This window comes from Mustelus asterias, chromosome 21 (genome assembly GCF_964213995.1).
Source record: "Mustelus asterias chromosome 21, sMusAst1.hap1.1, whole genome shotgun sequence".
Lineage (NCBI taxonomy): Eukaryota > Metazoa > Chordata > Chondrichthyes > Carcharhiniformes > Triakidae > Mustelus > Mustelus asterias.
In genome coordinates this window covers 6,312,928-6,331,535 of record NC_135821.1, presented here as the reverse complement: position 1 = coordinate 6,331,535, position 18,608 = coordinate 6,312,928, and the positions used below count along the sequence as shown (strand labels likewise).

The window sequence follows — 18,608 nt, the reverse complement described above, 5'->3', positions numbered from 1 at the left end:
AAATCAAATCAAAATCAAATCAAATGTCCCCAAACAGGAGCCCAAGGGTGGCAACTAGGGGATTTTCCCAGTAACTTTATTGCAGTGTTAATGTAAGCCTACTTGTGACACTAAGAAATAAACTTTGAATAAACTTTAAACTCTGAGCATTGGCTTTGTAACTTTAAGGATATATAATTTGGCCTTCTAACTTTAAAGAGTATTTTTAAAAAATCTGTGCCCAGAAGCTCCAGATGCACCCCACCACCACCACCTCCCCGAAAAAGGGATAAACTTTTTAATCCATTTAATTTGGCATAAATTCATCAATGGAAGAAAGCTCCACTCCAAAAACACTTTGTAGAATGGAAGAAAATACCTCTTGTTTCTTTCTCTGTGTTAATGTCCTGCTGAGTATTGCCAGCAGAGTTTTGTCCCTTTCATTGCTTGGGGGGTTTTTTTTTGGGCGCAGGTAGCTGCTGTACAAGCATCAGCCGCGGGGAGGCGACGCTGGGCCACTCTGCGCTGTTACAAGTGGCGAGCCCAACACTGACTGTGTGCGAGTGGGGAATGCGGAAAGGGCTTTGGTGTCTGTGTGTCTCACTCACCTCGCCTGCCAACTTCCTACAATCCCAGTTTTTTTTTTAAAAACTGCACCCCAGGAGGGAGAACAGGGTCACTGGCCTGTCCCTGTGCTGGGGGTAAGATCCTGAATCCCAGAAGAGGAGGGGGGAGAAAACGGGATCAGAAGAAGTGTCTGCAGTCCGGGCACCCACTCCTGTCTGTGTCTCCACTCCAGATCACGACAGCGAGTTTCCACTCACAGAGAAAAAAAAGAACTCCTTTGATCTTAGCTTTGTCTTTGCAAATTGAGAAGGTATGTCAGCTGAAAAGGAAAGAATTTTCAGAGCTCTCAAAGATGTGGTGCAGAAGTTTGGGAATGGGATCTGTGCGGATTGTCAACTGCCAGGTGAGTCCCACCTTAACTTTTACCTGTTTTGGAGAGCGGAGGAGTTACAAAGTTCTCTCTGTGTCTCTCTGGGTCAGATACAAAGCACATTGCTACAGAGTTTATTAAGAAGGTTAGTTTTCCCCTGTGACTGTAGAATCCCAGTAAGAAGTTTGACAACACCAGGTTAAAGTCCAACAGGTTTATTTGGTAGCAAAAGCCACACAAGCTTTCGGAGCCTTAAGCCCCTTCTTCAGGTGAGAAGTCCAGAGAAGGAGCTTAAGGCTCCGGAAGCCTGTGGCTTTTGCTACCAAATAAACCTGTTGGACTTTAACCTGGTGTTGTTAAACTTCTTACTGTAGAATCCCTACAGTGCAGAAGGCGACCATTCGGCCCATCGATTCTGTACCGACTCTCTGAGAGAGCATTTGACTCTCCCTATCCCCGTAACCCCATGCGTTTCCCATGGCCAATCCACCCAACCTACACATGGAATCATTACAGTGCAGAAGAAGACCGCTCGGCCCATCAAGTCTACACCAACTCCCCCGACAGAGCATCTTACCCAAGCCCTAACCCCAACCCCCAATCTTCACACATTTTTCTTGTTAATCTCCCTAATCTTTGGGACACTAAGGGGCAATTTAGCATGGCCAATCCATCTAACCTACAAATCTTTGGACACTAAGGGACAATTTAGCATGGCCAATCCCCCTAACCTACACATCTTTGGACACTAAGGGGCAATTTAGCATGGCCAATCCCCCTAACCTACACATCTTTGGACACTGGGATAATTTAGCATGGCCAATCCACCTAACCTGCACATCTTTGGATACTAAGGGACAATTTAGCATGGCCAGTCCACCTAACCTACTTATCTTTGGTCACTAAGGGGCAATTTAGCATGGCCAATCCACCTAGCCTACACATCTTTGGACACTAAGGGGCAATTTAGCATGGCCAATCCACCTAACCTACTCATCTTTGGACACTAAGGGGCAATTTAGCATGGCCAATCCACCTAACGTGCATACCTTTGGAGTGTGGGAGGAAACCGGAGCACCCGGAGGAAACCCATGCAGACACGGGGAGAATGTGCAAACTCCACGCAGACAGTGACCCAAGGCCAGAATTGAACCTGGATCCCTGGCGCTGTGAGGCAGCAATGCTAACCACCGTGCCGCCAAAGGGTCACGAATGTAGCCCAATCCATCACGCAAACCAGCCTCCCATCCACTGACTCTGTCTACACTTCCCGCTGCCTCGGCAAAGCAGCCAGCATAATTAAGAACCCCACGCACCCCGGACATTCTCTCTTCCACCTTCTTCCGTCGGGAAAAGGATACAAAAGCCTGAGGTCACGTACCAACCGTCTCAAGAGCAGCTTCTTCCCTGCTGCTGTCAGACGTTTGAATGGACCTACCTCGCATTAAGTTGATCTTTCTCTACACCCTAGCTATGACTGTAACACTACATTCTGCACCCTCTCTTTTCCTTCTCTATGAACGGTATGCTTTGTATGTATAGTGCGCAAGAAACGATACTTTCACTCTATACTAATATATGTGATAATAATAAATCAAATCAAATCAAATCTCCAGCCTCCATTCCCGAGACTTGAGCGCATTAATCCCAGTACAGAGGGAGTGCCGCACTGCCAGAAGTGTCAGCTTTCTAGTGCAGTGTCGAGCAGTGGCCACCTCTCATGGTGGAAGTAAAGACTGTGTGGGATGATTCGGAGATGAGCGAGAGAGTCCTCCCAGATGTCATGGCCAACATTTTTCCCTTAACCTAAATTTCTAAAAAAGCACGCACTCAACCTCTGGTCCATCGGCTGGTGTGGGAGCTTGCTGTGTACACATTGGCTGGTGAATCTTACAGAGAAAACCCAGCAATTGCAGTTTTAGATTTTTTTAAAATACCCACGTTGGCTGTAAGGGGCATTCCTGAGGTCTTTGGGTGGCTGCTTCATACACTGATGGGACTTGGGCCAGGGTCAGTCCGGAGAAGTTAGGGTTGTACGACACAGGGGGACGTGACTGTGCCTGTGTCAGCTTGTTTGAAGGACTTTCCAACCAGTTCCACTGTTTCATTCACGGAAGACCAGAAGATGTAGAAGCAGAAGGAGACCATTCAGCCCATCGCCAGTCAATGATATCAGGACTGATCTGATGTAGAGACACAGAAACTAGAAGCAGGAGGAGGCCATTCGGCCCTTCGAGCCTGCTCCGCCATTCATTTTGATCATGGCTGATCATCAAATTCAATATCATGATCCCCCCCTTCCCCCCCATATAAGAACATAAAGAACATAAGAAATAGGAGCAGGAGTAGGCCATCTAGCCCCTCGAGCCTGCCCCGCCATTCAATAAGATCATGGCTGAATCCCTCGATCCCTTTAGCCCCAAGAGCTATATTTAATTTCTTCTTGAAATCACACATTTTGGCCTCAACTACTTTCTGTGGGAGTGAATTCCATACATTCACCGCTCTCTGGGTGAAGAAATTTCTCCTCACCTCAGTCCTAAAAGGTTTACCCCTTATCCTCAAACTATGACCCCTAGTTCTGGACACCCCCCACCATCGGGAACATTCTTTCTGAATCTACCCTGTCTAACCCTGTTAGAATTTTATAAGTTTCTATGAGATTCCCTCTCACTCTTCTAAACTCCAGTGAATATAATCCTAACCGACTTAATCACTCCTCACATGACAGACCTGCCACCCCAGGGATCAGCCTGGTAAAACTTCGCTGCGCTCCCTCTAGAGCAAGGACATCCTTCCTCAGATAAGGACACCAAAACTGCACACAATACTCAGAGAATCCCTACAGGGCAGAAGGAGGTCGTTCAGCCCATCGAGTCTGTACCGACCACAATCCCACCCAGGCCCTACCCACGCAACCCCACATATTTACCCTGCTAATCCCCCTGACACCCCCCTAACACTAAGGAGCAATTTAGCATGACCGATGCACCTAACCCACACTGTTGAAGTGTAACTTTTTTCCTGCTAATTACTTGTAAAAGACAGACTTTACAAATTCGTTCTCATCAAAATAACAAGCATTTAATAACGAAGCTCTGCATGCAGTATATGGCTGAGACTTGAGGTCAGAGAGCAGTTGATACAGCTGCTGATTCCTCCACCAAGTCCGCAATTACACAGAGAAACGGTTCAGTATTTATACATAATTATTATCAGTTTTCGTGACCAGAGCATATTCAGGAATTCGATTAGTAATAGAATCGTGAGCAATATCAATAATCAGGTTTTAACTTGCTGACCTCCTAGAACTCTTTGTCTCATTATTCATACCTTTATCTTGTCCTTTGATGGAACAGAAGAAGGTCGGTGACTCCTTCCTCCCTGACCTTATCTTGTTTTATTTACTCATACAGCCTTATTAACTCTTACAGGGGTCTGGCATTTTGAAATAGCTTTGGTCAGCCGTTCTTTATGTTGTAACAGATAGTTGACCAATTTTCCCAGCATGCTACTGCTTAGTTCGTACAATTCCACAACACCTTTTTGGAGTGTGGGAGGAAACCGGAGCAACCGGAGGAAACCCATGCAGACGCGGGGAGAACATGCAGACTCCACACAGACAGTGACACAACCCCGGGAATCAAACCCGGGGGCAACGGGGGATTTTCACAGTAACTTCATTGCAGCGTTAATGTAAGCCTACTTGTGACACTAATAAATAAACTTTTTTTATATTTTTATCCCCATAACACTCGATTCCCTTACTGATTAAAAATCTGTCTCTCTCAGCCTTGAACATATTTAATGACCCGGCCTCCACAGCCCTCTGCGGGAGAGAATTCCACAGATTCACCCCCCTCTGAGAGAAGAAATTCCTCCTCATCTCTGTCCTCAATGTGTGACCCCCTCACTCTGAGACTCTGCCCTCTGGTTCTCGATCTCTTGTTCAGGATTTTTCCAATTCTGCCTTTTGAATGTTATTATTGAATTAGATTCCACCGCCCTTTTGGGCAGCGCCTTCTAGACCACAACAACTCGCTGTGTAAAAAGAAGTTTCCCTCATCTCACTCCCTGGTTCTTCAACCAATCGCCTTCAAGCCTTGTGTTTTGGTAGCAGCGTCCACTTATTTATCCCATCAGCACCCCTCATAATTTTAAACACCTCCATTAAATCCCCTCGTAACCTCATTCTCTCTAAAGAGGACAAGACCTGATAGAGGTTTACAAGATTACGAGTGGCATGGACAGAGCGGATAGTCAGATGCTCTTTCTTAGGGTAGAAAAGTCAAGTACTAGGGGACATAGGTTTAAGGTGCATGGGGAAAAGTTTAGAGGAGATGTGTGAGGCAAGTTTTTTACACAGAGGGTGGTGAATGTCTGGAACGCGCTGCCTGGGGAGGTGGTGGGAGCAGGTACGAGAGCGACATTTAAGGGGAAACTAGACAAATACATGAATAAAGAACAAAGAACAAAGAAAATTGCGGCACGGTAGCACAGTGGTTAGCACTGCTGCTTCACAGCTCCAGGGACCTGGGTTCGATTTCCAGCTTGGGTCACTGTCTGTGTGGAGTTTGCACATTCTCCTCGTGTCTGCGTGGGTTTCCTCCGGGTGCTCCGGTTTCCTCCCACAGTCCAAAGATGTGCGGGTTAGGTTGATTGGCCAGGTTAAAAATTGCCCCTTAGAGTCCTGAGATGCATAGGTTAGAGGGATTAGCGGGTAAATATGTGGGGGTAGGGCCTGGGTGGGATTGTGATCGGTGCAGACTCGATGGGCCGAATGGCCTCCTTCTGCACTGTAGGGTTTCTATGATTTCTTTCTATGAAAATTACAGCACAGGAACAGGCCCTTCAGCCCTCCAAGCCTGCACCAATCATGCTGCATGACTGAACTAAAGCCCCCTACCCTTCCAGGGATCGTACCCCTCTATTCCCATCCTATTCATGTATTTATCCAGACGCCCCTTAAAACTCACTATCGTTTCTGCTTTCACTACCTCCCCCGACAGCGAGTTCCAGGCACCCACCAATAGGATGGGAATTGAAGGATACGGACTCCGTAAGTGCATACGGTTTTAGATTAGGCAGGCATCATGGTCAGTGCAGGCTTGGAGGGCCGAAGGGCCTGTACCTGTGCTGTTCTTTGTTCTAAGACCAGTATCTCCAGTTGCTTTGGTTAAAATTGGCAGGAGTTAAGACTTTGGGATAATTAGACATATCGAGTGGTTTATTTACCAGAGCAGAGTACTGAGTTACTTTCTGTTACATCACTGAGTCAATTGTCCCATTGGTACACTCATAGGATCAGATGAGGGAGTTAATACTGGGACACTAGCAATTGGCAGAGAGTATTTGATATCTGCCTTCACAGTAGAAGACATTTGAAGCATCTCAATAATATTAGAAAATCAAGAGGCAAATGGGAAGAGGGGAACTTAAAATAATTCCGATCACTTGGGAAAAATTACTCAGCAAACTGGTTGGATTAAAGACTCATAGAGTCATAGAGGTTTACAGCATGGAAACAGGCCCTTTGACCCAACTTGTCCATGCCGCCCTTTCTTTTAAACTCCTAAGCTAATCCCAATTGCCCGTGTTTGGTCCATTTCCCTCTATACCCATCTTACCCATGTAACTGTCTAAATGCTTTTTAAAAGGCAAAATTGTACCCGCCTCTACTACTACCACTGGCAGCTTGTTCCAGACACTCACCACCCTCTGAGAGAAAAAATTGCCCCTCTGGACACTTTTGTATCTCTCCCCTCTCACCTCAAACCTATGCCCTCTAGTTTTAGACTCCCCTACCTTTGGGAAAAGATATTGACTATCTAGCTGATTTTTGCCCCTCATTATTTTATAGACCTCTATAAGATCACTCCTCAGCCTTCCAAGCTCCAGAGAAAAATGTCCAGTCTATCCAGCCTCTCCTTAAAACTCAAACCATCAAGTCCCGGTAGCATCCTAGTAAATCTCTTCTGTACTCTTTCTAGTTTAATAATATCCTTTCTGTAATAGGGTGACCAGAACTGTACACAGTATTCCAAGTGTGGTCTTACCAATGTCTTGTACAACTTCAACAAGACGTCCCAACTCCTGTATTCAATGTTCTGACCAATGAAACCAAGCATGCCGAATGCCTTCTTCACCACTCTGTCCACCTGTGACTCCACTTTCAAGGAGCTATGAACATGTACCCCTAGATCTCTTTGTTCTGTAACTCACCCCAACGCCCTATCTAAAGACTGGCAAATCCCCTGGAGCTAATAACCTGCACCCTTGTGCCTGAAAAGAAGTGACTGCAGTGATAGTGGGTGAAATTTTCCCATTCCACCTGTCACGGGAATCATAGCAGGCAGGGTGGGGGGGCGAACCCTGCAAAGGTCCACTGACCTCGGGCAGGATTTTCATGTCTTGGTGCGAGTGTGGCTGGGAAATCCCACCCAGTGGGATGTAATTTTCCAAAATTCCCTAGATCCTGGGAACACCCCAGTGGATTGGGATGGGAAGAAAGGAGGGAGACAGAAAACAGGGAACTATGGGGCAGTTGGTCTTACATCTTGCCGTTGGGAAAATGCCGCAAACCAAGGTAGGAATAGCAGGATATTTAGAAAGATCACAATACAATCAGGTAAAGTGGTTTTGGGAAAGGGAAATTGCATTTGGCAAATTGCGGTTGTAACAAGCAGGGCAGATAACGGGGAACCTGTAGATGTAGTATACCTGGATGTCCAAAAGACATTCACGAAGGTGTCACATAAGGCTACAGTGCGAAACAAGGGCTGATAGCATTAGGGATAATATATTAGCATGGGTAATGGATTAACTAACTAATAGAAAATAGGGCGTCTGGGTAAATGGATCACCTTGAGGTTGGTAAACTGTTACTAGTGAAGTGCAATGGAATCAGTGCTGAAGCCTCCACTATTTACAATTAATATTAAAGACCTGGATGAAGGAACTGAATGCATTGTAGCCAAGTCTGCTAATGATACAAAGACAGGTAGGGAAGCAAGTCCTGAAGAGATCACAAACCGACTGTAAAGGAAAAAGTTTGGTTAAGTAAGTGGGCAAAAATATGACCAACTGTGAGAAAATATGAAGTTGTCCATTTTGGCAAGGAAAGTCGAAAAACAATATATGATTTTATTTATTTTTATTCATTCGTGGGACATGGACGTCGCTGATTGGCAAGTATTTATTGCCCATCCCTAGTTGCCCTTGGAGGGCAGTTGGGAGTCAACCACATTTCTGTGGCTCTGAAGTCACATGTAGGCCAGACCGGGTAAGGACGGCAGATTTCCTTCCCCAAAGGACATTAGTGAACCAGATGGGTTTTTCCGACAATCGACAATGGTTTCATGGTCATCAGTAGATTCTTAATTCCAGATTTTTAAAAATTGAATTCAAATTCCACCACCTGCCGTGGCGGGATTCGAACCCAGGGTCCCCAGAACATTAGCTGAGGGTGCTGAATCTTTGGAATTCTCTGGCCCAGAGGGGTGTGGAGGCTCAGTCATTGAGCCAAGACAGATACCGATAGATTTCTAAATAATAAAGCTATCGAGGGATTTGGGGACAGTGAGGGAAAATGGCCTTCACCTTCACCAGACTGAAGAGATTCCTCATGATCTCGGTCCTAAATGGCTGACCTCTTACTCTGAGACTTTGTCCCCTGGTTCTAGTACATCCTTCCTCCATCTACCCTGTCAAGCTCTGTAAGAACTTACACTTAATTGAGATCACCTCTCATTCTTCTAAGCTCTAGAGAATAGAGGCCCAGTCACCTCAGTCCCTTCTCACAGGACAATCCCGCCATTCCAGGAATCAGTGTGGTGAACATTTGATGCACTCCCTCAATGGCCAGTACATCCTTCCTTACGTAAGGAGACTAAAACTGTCCACAATACTCCAGGTACAGTCTCACCAGGGCTCTCTCCAATTGCAACAAGACTTGTTTATTCCTGTACCAAGTCACCTTGCAATAAAGGCCAACTAGGCCATCACCTCCACCTCTTCTGTTCTTACGTTCAGTCTTAAAATTCTCTCCATGTTTTCAAATCTCTCTGCGGCTTTGCCCCTCCCTCTCTCTGCCACCTCCTCCAGCCCTACGAAACCCTCCAAGGTTACAGGCTGAGTGAGTGGGCGAGGATCTGGCAGATGGAGTATAACGTTGACAAATGCGAGGTTATTCACTTTGGAGGAAATAATAGCAAATTGGATTATTATCTAAATGGAAAAAAATTACAACATGCTACTGTGCAGAGGGACCTGGGGGTCCTTGTGCATGAGACGCAAAAACCCAGTCTGCAGGTGCAACAGGTGATCAAGGCGGCAAATGGGATGTTGGCCTATATCGCGAGGGGGATAGAATATAAAAGCAGGGATGTCTTGCTGCATCTGTACAGGGCATTGGTGAGGCCGCAGCTGGAATACTGTGTGCAGTATTGGTCCCCTTATTTGCGGAAGGATATATTGGCCTTGGAGGGAGTGCAGAGAAGGTTCACCAGGTTGATACCAGAGATGAGGGGTGTTGATTATGAGGAGAGACTGAGCAGATTGGGTTTGTACCCGTTGGAATTTAGAAGGCTGAGGGGGGATCTTATAGAGACCTATAAGATAATGAAGGGGCTGGATAGGGTAGAGGTGGAGAGATTCTTTCCACTTAGAAAGGAGGCTAGAACTAGAGGGCACAGCCTCAAAATAAAGGGGGGTCGGTTTAGGACAGAGTTGAGGAGGAACTTCTTCTCTCAGAGGGTGGTGAATCTCTGGAATTCTCTGCCCACTGAAGTGGTGGAGGCTACCTCGCTGAATATGTTTAAATCACGGATAGATGGATTCCTGATCGGTAAGGGAATTAGGGGTTATGGGGATCAGGTGGGTAAGTGGGACTGATCCACTTCAGATCAGCCATGACCTTATTGAATGGCGGGGCAGGCTCGAGGGGCTAGATGGCCGACTCCTGCTCCTATTTCTTATGTTCTTATGTTACTGCGCGCCTTTAATCCTGACCGCTGCATTAACAAATCCCGGAGAACTTGTTCTACCTAATTGGCCAGATGACAGCAACTTGCATTTACGTAGTGCCTGTAATGTCGGGAAACCATTCCAAGGTGCTTCATAGCAGCAATGATCGAACACAGACTGTCACCAAGCCACACGAGGGGCTATTGGGATAGGTGACCAAAGGATTGGTCAAAGAGTTGTAAGGAGCGTCTGAAAGGAGAAGGAGAGAGAAAGTGGTGGAGAGGACTGGGGAGAGAATCCCAGAGTTTAGGCTCCAGGATGCAAAGATATGGCCGCCTGTGATGGACCAAATAAGACTGGGGCTGGGCAAGAGCCTGGTGCGGTTAAGAGGACATCAAGGGTCAACTCAATGCCAACTTGATAAACATGCCATAGGACATAGGAGCAGAATTAGGCCATTCGGCCCATCGAGTCTGCTCTGCCATTCAATCATGGCTGATAAGTTTCTCAACCCCATTCTCCCGCCCTTTTCCCCGTAACCTTTGATCCCCTTACCAATCAAGAACCTATCTATCTCTGTCTTAAATACACTCAATGACCCAACCTCCTCTGTGGCAATGAATTCCACAGATTCACCACCCTCTGGCTGAAGAAATTCCTCCTCATCTCGGTTCTAAAGGGACATCCCTTTACTCTGAGGCCGTGCCCCCGGATCCTAGTCTCTCCGAATAATGGAAACATCTTCCCCACGTCCACTCTATCCAGGGCCTCTCAGTATTCTGTAAATTTCAATAAGATCCCCCCTCATCCTGCTAAACTCCACCGAGTACAGACCCAGAGTCCTCAACCGTTCCTCGTACGTCAAGCTTTTGATACCCGGGATCATTCTTGTGAACCTCCTCTGGACCCTCTCCAAGGCCAGAACATCCTTCCTTAGATACGGGCCCCAAAATTGCTCACAATACTCCAAATGGGGTCTGACCAGAGCCTTATACAGCCTCAGAAGTACATCCCTGCTTTTGTATTCTAGTCCTCTCAACATGAATGCTAACATTGCATTTGTCTGCCTAATGACCAACTCAACCTGCCAGTTAACCTTAATCCTGAGCTAGGATTCCCAAGACCCTTTATGTTTCCAATGTCAAGGTAGAGTTTCCATTCTGGGCAAGATAGGAGAAGGGCTAGGCATCAAATGCTTCTGTTTTCCAGATTTTATTGGGTTTTTTTTGTAGTTTCCTCTCAAACCCGTATGTAAATTGCTAAGTAGAAAGGGTCGAGAGCTTCAGGTTTTTAGGTGTCCAGATCACCAACAACCTGTCCTGGTCCCCCCATGCCGACACTAGAGTTAAGAAAGCCCACCAACGCCTCTAATTTCTCAGAAGACTAAGGAAGTTTGGCATGTCAGCTACGACTGTCACCAAATTTTACAGATGCACCATAGAAAGCATTCTTTCTGGTTGTATCACAGCTTGGTATGGCTCCTGCTCTGCCCAAGACCGCAAGGAACTACAAAAGGTCAGGAATGTAGCCCAATCCATCACGCAAACCAGCCTCCCATCCATTGACTCTGTCTACACTTCCCGCTGCCTCGACATAGCAGCCAGCATAATTAAGGACCCCACGCACCCCGGACATTCTCTCTTCCACCTTCTTCCTTCGGAAAAAAGATACAAAAGTCTGAGGTCACGTACCAACCGACTCAAGAACAGCTTCTTCCCTGCTGCCATCAGACTGTTGAAAGGACCTACCTTTGATCTTTCTCTACACCCTAGCTATGACTGTAACACTACATTCTGCACTCTCTCGTTTCCTTTGAACGGTATGCTTTGTCTGTATAGCGCGCAAGAAACAATATTTTTCACTGTATGCTAATATATGTGACAATAATAAATCAAATCAAATCAAATCAAATCAAAAGGTAAAAGCTCCCAAAGCAATCGAACAACACTTGGAGACACAGCTAGTTTCACCATATGCATTGAAGCATATCCCCTGATATGTGGTAGGTAACCTGAGATGGATTTATTCACACAGCTGAAATTGAGGTTATTAAGCATTTTATTCAGTGTCACATCCGCCACAGCTAAGTAATCTGATGTTAAATTATTGTAAGTGAGAAAGGAATGACAGCGAATCATTTATTCTTTTCGCTGATGGGCAGGAGACAGTTTCTTAGTCAGTTACAGTAAATGCCTGTAATAAGTGCCTCGTTTCAAAGTGGTTTCATTTGAAGGTTCAGCTGAAAGTGCAGCTTTCCCCCGTGTTATAAAGCGTGCGAGCAGTCGTGCTGAGGTCTCTCTGCGATCGGACCCAGAGATTCTGTGTGGATTCTGGCTTGTGCAGTTAAGGGGACATCAAGGGTCAACTCAATGCCAACTTGATAAACATGTCATAAGACATCTGAGCAGAATTAGGCCTTTCGGCCCATCGAGTCTGCTCTGCCATTTAATCATTGGCTGATACGTTTCTCAACCCCATTCTCCCGCCTTTTCCCCGTAACCTTTGACCCCCTTACCAATCAAGAACCTATCTATCTCTGTCTTATAGACACTCAATGACCCAACCTCCTCTGTGGCAATGAATTCCACAGATTCACCATCCTCTGGCTGAAGAAATTCCTCCTCATCTCATTTCCAATGGGTCTTCCCTTTATTCTGAGGCTGAGAATCGTAGAATCCCGACAGTGCAGATAGAGGCCATTCGGCCCATCGAGTTTGCACCGACCGCAGTCCCTCCCAGATCCCTCCCAGATGGTTAGATGAATCGGCCACGCTGAATTCTCCCTCAGTGTAGCCAAACAGGAGCCAGAGTGTGGCGACTAGGGGATTTTCACAGGAACTTCATTGCAGTGTTAATGTAAGCCTACTTGTGACTAATAAATAAACTTTAATTTTATCTCTATTCCTGTAACCCCACACATTTACCCTAGCTAATCCCCCTGACACTAGGGTCAATTTAGCATGGCCAATCCACCCAACCTGCACATCTGTGGACTGTGGGAGGAAACGGGAGCACCCGGAGGAAACCCACGCAGACACGGGGAGAACGTGTAAACTCCACACAGACAGTGACCCAAGCCGCGAATTGAACCCGGGTCCCTGGCGCTGTGAGGCAGCAGTGCTAACCACTGTGCCACCGTGCCCGCCCACCGTCCTTAAGATAAAGGAAAATACCGCGGATGCTGGAATCTGAAAGAAGAAAATGCTGGAAAATCTCAGCAGGTCCGACAGCGTCTGTGGAGAGAGGACATAGCTCTGACGAAGGGTCATCCAGACTCGAAACGTTGGCTCTATTCTCTCTCCACAGATGCTGAGATTTTGCAGCATTTTCTGCTTTTGTGACCATGTTGTCCTTGAGGGACATTGAGGGACATTATTATTTTGCTGCCTTTTTAGGTATCCTTCCCCCCGTACCAAATTAAACTTCATTTTTAAACTATGTTTTCTTTTACTGTACCTTATACCAATTGAGGAACTCTGCGGACATCGTTTTTTTGGGAGAATTCTATTCTGTACTGTACCTCACAACACAGATACTGTACATAGAACAGTACAGCACAGGGACAGGCCCTTCGGCCCTCAATGTTGTGCCGAACATGACTCCAAATTAAACTAACCCCTTCTGCCTGCCCCTGCTCCATGTCCCTCTATTCCTCACATATTCATGTGCTTATCTAAAAGCCCCTTAAACCCCCCCATCGCATCTGCCTCCACCACCACCCCTGGCAGCGTGTTCCAGACACCAAGACTACTCTCTGTGTGAAAAAACTTGCCCCTCTCACTTTAAGGGTGGCACGGTGGCACAATGGTCAGCATTGCTGCTTTTGACGCAGACTGCTGCATTAACTGTTCCCACGACAGACACAATGTAAATTGGAAGCAAAATAATCATCCCGACATTACCCCACCATCAACAAGGGTGGGCGCGGTGGCACAGTGGTTAGCGCTGCTGCCTCACAACGCCGGGGACCCGGCTTCGATTCCAGCCTTGGGAGACTGTCAGTGTGGAGTCTGCACGTTCTCCCCGTGTCTGCGTGGGTTTCCTCCGGGTGCTCCGGTTTCCTCCCACACTCCACAGGTGGTTAGGTTGATTGGCCATGTTAAATTACCCCTTAGTGTCAGGGGGGGGCTAGCTAGGGTAAATGCATGGGGTTATGGGGATAGGGGCTGGGTGGGATTGTGGTCGGTGCAGACTCGATAGGCCGAACGGCCTCGATCAGCACTGTAGGGATTCTATGATTCTAAACGCGTGCCCCCTCGTATTAGACATTTCAACTCTGGGAGGAAAAGATTCTGACTGTCACCCCTATCTACACCTCTCATAATTTTATAGACTGCTGCCATATTACAAACTTTGTTTTTCAAATTCCTTCACTGTTGGTGCAGTAGGAACTGCCGTGGACTTCTGTTTTTTTCAAAGAATTCTTCGCTGTACTGCCGTATGGCACCTGTGTTTGGGGAACCTGTTGTAAACTTGGGCCTGGATGTTCGAGTGCTGGGCTCCCACCATCCTGAGGGTCGGAGGGGAAGGAGCGGGGACGACAGACCCACTGCCGTCTCCTGCTCAACCGAGCGTCGATCGGCAGTAAGCAGCTCGGCCGTCCGCCCTGGGATGGAAGTCACGCCTTGGCGAGCCGTCGGCCAATCAGATTGGCCGACAGCACTCTCCCCCCCCGCCTCCGCCTCTGGGCACAGCGCCATGATGGTCAGAAGAACTACTGCAGTGTCGCCTCTGAACGTCAGTCCAGGGACCACACTTCAGCTCAGTAAGGTGGAGGTCCAAGAGGTGAGGGGTTGGGGGGGTGCGCGAGAGGATAGGGGATACCCTGGGGTGGGGATCAGGAGGGGGATTGATCTCAGTTTCAGTTGGGGAGGGGGGTTAGGCCGGAGCTTCCAGGTCCCTGAGAGGAGAGTTTCCCAAATCTGAACAGGCCTTCAGAATGATTTGATTTGATTTGATTTGATTTATTATTGTCACATGTATTAACATATAGTGAAAAGTATTGTTTCTCGCACACAAAACAGTCAAAGCATACCATTCATAGAGAAGGAAAGGAGAGGGTGCAGAATGTAGTGTTACAGTCATAGCTAGGGTGTAGAGAAAGATCAACTTAATGCAAGGGCGGCACGGTAACACAGTGGTTAGCACTGCTGCTTCACAGCTCCAGGGTCCGATTCCCGCCTCGGGTCACTGTCTGTGTGGAGTTTGCACATTCTCCTCGTGTCTGCGTGGGTTTTCTCCGGGTGCTCCGGTTTCCTCCCACAGTCCAAAGATGTGCGGGTTAGGTTGATTGGCCAGGTTAAAAATTGCCCCTTAGAGTCCTGAGATGCCTAGGTTAGAGGGATTAGCAGGTAAATATGTGGGGGTAGGGCCTGGGTGGGATTGTGGTCGGTGCAGACTCGATGGGCCAAATGGCCTCCTTCTGCACTGTAGGGTTTCTATGATTTCTATGAAGGTAAGTCCATTTAAAAGTCTGACAGCAGCAGGGAAGAAGCTGTTCTTGAGACAGTTGGTACGTGACCTCAGACTTTTGTACTTTTTTCCCGACGGAAGAAGGTGGAAGAGAGAATGTCCGGGGTGCGTGGGGTCCTTGATTATGCTGGCTGCTTTGCCGAGGCAGCGGGAAGTGTCGACAGAGTCAATGGATGGGAGGTTGGTTTGTGTGATGGACTGGGCTTCGTTCACGACCCTTCATAGTTTCTTGCGGTCTTGGGCAGAGCAGGAGCCCATACCAATCTGAATGAGTCAACCATCCTTCCAGCCCCCGATCGAGGAGTTTCACTTTTTCCATTTGACACCCTGCCAGCTGACAAAACTGAGGCGGCGGAGGGGGGAGGGGGGGGGGGGGGGGGTGGAGGGGGCGGGGGTTGGGGGGGGGAAGGCCCCTCAGTGCCCACTTAAGGGCCTCAATAGGGACACGGGTGGTCTTTCCGTCTGAGATCCTGTCCACCGTGAAACTGTGTCAGGGTGAGGGCTGGTGGGATCCCAGAGGGAATCCCCTCCAGCGCAATGTTACTCCCACCCCACCTTGGAACCCACCTGGGGAGGGAAGGAGGGGGAGTGGCCTTGGTGTGTTAAGGAGGTCTGTATCAGGATGAGACCTATAGCCAGGGCAGCCATTGGCGCTACACAATTTCAGACCGTGTGGTACAGCGTTTCAATTCATACATTGATCTTTCCCAGGCAAAGATTGTCCTCGGGAATCTAACTCTGGGAAACCGAGCTTCACTTAAAGGGGCTTGCCTTAAAGTGGCAATTTTCAGGAAAGGAGCCGCTCTCCTTGTGTGTACACTTTACCGCTTTAGAAGTTCTTCAGGTGTATCAGTTTAGCATCATTACGCTTTAAAGAAAGAAGTTCAATTTTAAGAGTCTCGTTGAAGGACCCAGGAAACAGGCAAGTTAGTGGAAACTTCCAGAGTGGGTGATTCTGGAATGTCTAGAGGCACCCAACATAGGTTGCGCCAAGATCATTTGTCAACTTTGGACAAAATTGTGATGGACCAGCATTAATCTGAAGTCCCAATCCTGAAGTCAACTTGTCTCCATAGTGGGCAGCACGGTGGCATGGTGGTTAGCACTGCTGCCTCACAGCGCGAGGGACCCAGGTTCAATTCCGGCCTCAGATGACTGCCTGTGTGGAGTCTGCACGTTCTCCCCATGTCTGAGTGGGTTTCTTCCAGTTTTCTCCCACAGTCCAAAGATGTGCCGGTTAGGTAGATTGGCCATGCTAAATCACCCCTTAGTGTCCAAAGATGTGTAGGTTAGGTGGATTGGCCATGCTAAATTGCCCCTTAGTGTCCAAAGATGTGAAGGTTAGGTGGATTGGCCATGCTAAGTTGTCCCTTAGTGTCCAAAGATGTGCAGGTTAGGTGGATTGCATGCTAAATTGCCCTTTAGTGTCGAAAGATGTGCAGGTTAGGGGGATTGGCCATGTTAAATTGCCCGTTAGTGTCCAAAGACGTGATGGTTAGGTGGATTGGCCATGCTAAGTTGTCCCTTAGTGTCCAAAGATGGTGGCACAGTGGTTAGCACTGCTGCCTCTCAGCGCCAGGGAGCCTGGTTCGATTCCCAGCTTGGGTCACTGTCTCTGAGGAGTTTGCACGTTCTCCCTGTGTCTGCCTGGGTTTCCTCCGGATGCTCCGGTTTCCTCCCACAGTCTGAAAGACGTGCTGGTTAGATAAATTGACCCGAACAGGCGCCGGAGTGTGGCGACTCTGGGAATTTCACAGTAACTTCATTGCAGTGTTAATGTAAGCCTTACTTGTGACTAATAAATAAACTTTACTTTAGGTTAGGTGGGTTGGCCATGCATAAATTGCCCCTTGGTGTCAGGAGGATTAGCAGGGTAAATAAGTGGGATAGGGCCTGGGTGGGATTGGTGTTGGTGCAGACTCGATGGACCGAATGGCCTCTTTCTGCACTGTCGGGACTTTATTCTATGATACTAGATCTTCGAGACATCTAGGAAACATAAAATGCTCTTTATTTGAACACAAGTTCTTTTTTAGGACACAGCACTCATCGTGCTAGAGAACAGTGTTCAAAATAACTGCAGACAACCTCTGGCAAGTGACGTTTTACCGTTTGCCTGACTACACTGTCCAAACCACGAAACACTAACACTGAGTCACTGAATGTTCAAGATTAAATGTTTAAATTTGGGCACTAAGTTTCTCGCCAAGCGAACACTGTCAGACAATATCTCAGCACACCAATGAGCCACCTTTGGACTTCTATATTAAATGGTGCAGAGAGACCCCTCATCTCCCTTTGACATCAAATATTAACCACCATTTCAGGAGGGGGGTTAGGTTTGCCCTCCATTTTCACAGCCACATCTTTCATTTTAAATTTAAAGTTTATTTATTAGTGTCACAAGTAGGCTTACATTAACACTGCAATGAAGTTACTGTGAAAACCCCCTAGTTGCCACACTCCGGTGCCTGTTCGGGTACACACTGAGGGAGAATTTAGCATGGCCAATGCACCCTAGTAAGAGTTTTAACAACACCAGGTTAAAGTCCAACGGGTTTATTTGCTACCAAATAAACCTGTTGGACTTTAACCTGGTGTTGTTAAAACTCTTACTGTGTTCACCCCAGTCCAACGCCGGCAGCTCCACATCAATGCACCCTAACCAGCACATCTTTCGGACTGTGGGTGGAAACCGGAGCACCCGGAGGAAACCCATGCAGACTCCACGCAGACAGTGACCCAAGCTGGGAATCAAACCCGGGTCCCTGGCGCTGTGAGGCAGCAGCGCTAGCCACTGTGCCACTGTGCAGCCTTTCTGTGGCAAACTTCAACGTAGAGCGGCTGTCAAAGTGCTATCTTCAATTTCCAATCCATATAACAACAACTTGTATTTATATAATGCCTTTACCACATTTCACAAGAGGATTGTGGGACAAAATTTGACAACAAGCAGCACGGTGGCACAGTGGGTTAGCACTGCTGCCTCACAGCGCCAGGGACCCAGGTTCGATTCCCAGCTTGGGTCACTGTCTGTGCGGAGTTTGCACATTCTCCTCGTGTCTGCATAGGTTTCCTCCGGGTGCTCTGGTTTCCTCCCACAGTCCAAAGATGTGCTGGTTAGATGCATTGGCCGTGCTAAATTCTCCGTCAGTGTACCCGAACAGGCGACTAGGGGATTTTCATAGTAACTTCATTGCAGTGTTAATGTAAACCTACTTGTGACACTAATAAATCAACTTTACTTGACTTTTAC

The 18,608-nt window shown here is 47.5% G+C and overlaps 1 protein-coding gene across 1 annotated transcript in view; it reads left to right on the top strand.

Annotated features, from left to right (window-relative positions):
• Positions 1-553: 553 nt before the first annotated feature.
• The window catches only part of LOC144509504 (arf-GAP with dual PH domain-containing protein 1-like), a 43,854-nt gene continuing 25,799 nt past the window's right edge, over positions 554-18,608 (top strand). Inside the window, exon 1 of the mRNA XM_078238410.1 lies at positions 554-949. Coding sequence (XP_078094536.1) covers positions 859-949 — 91 coding nt within the window. The 5' untranslated portion in view covers positions 554-858. The remainder of the gene's footprint in view (positions 950-18,608) is intronic.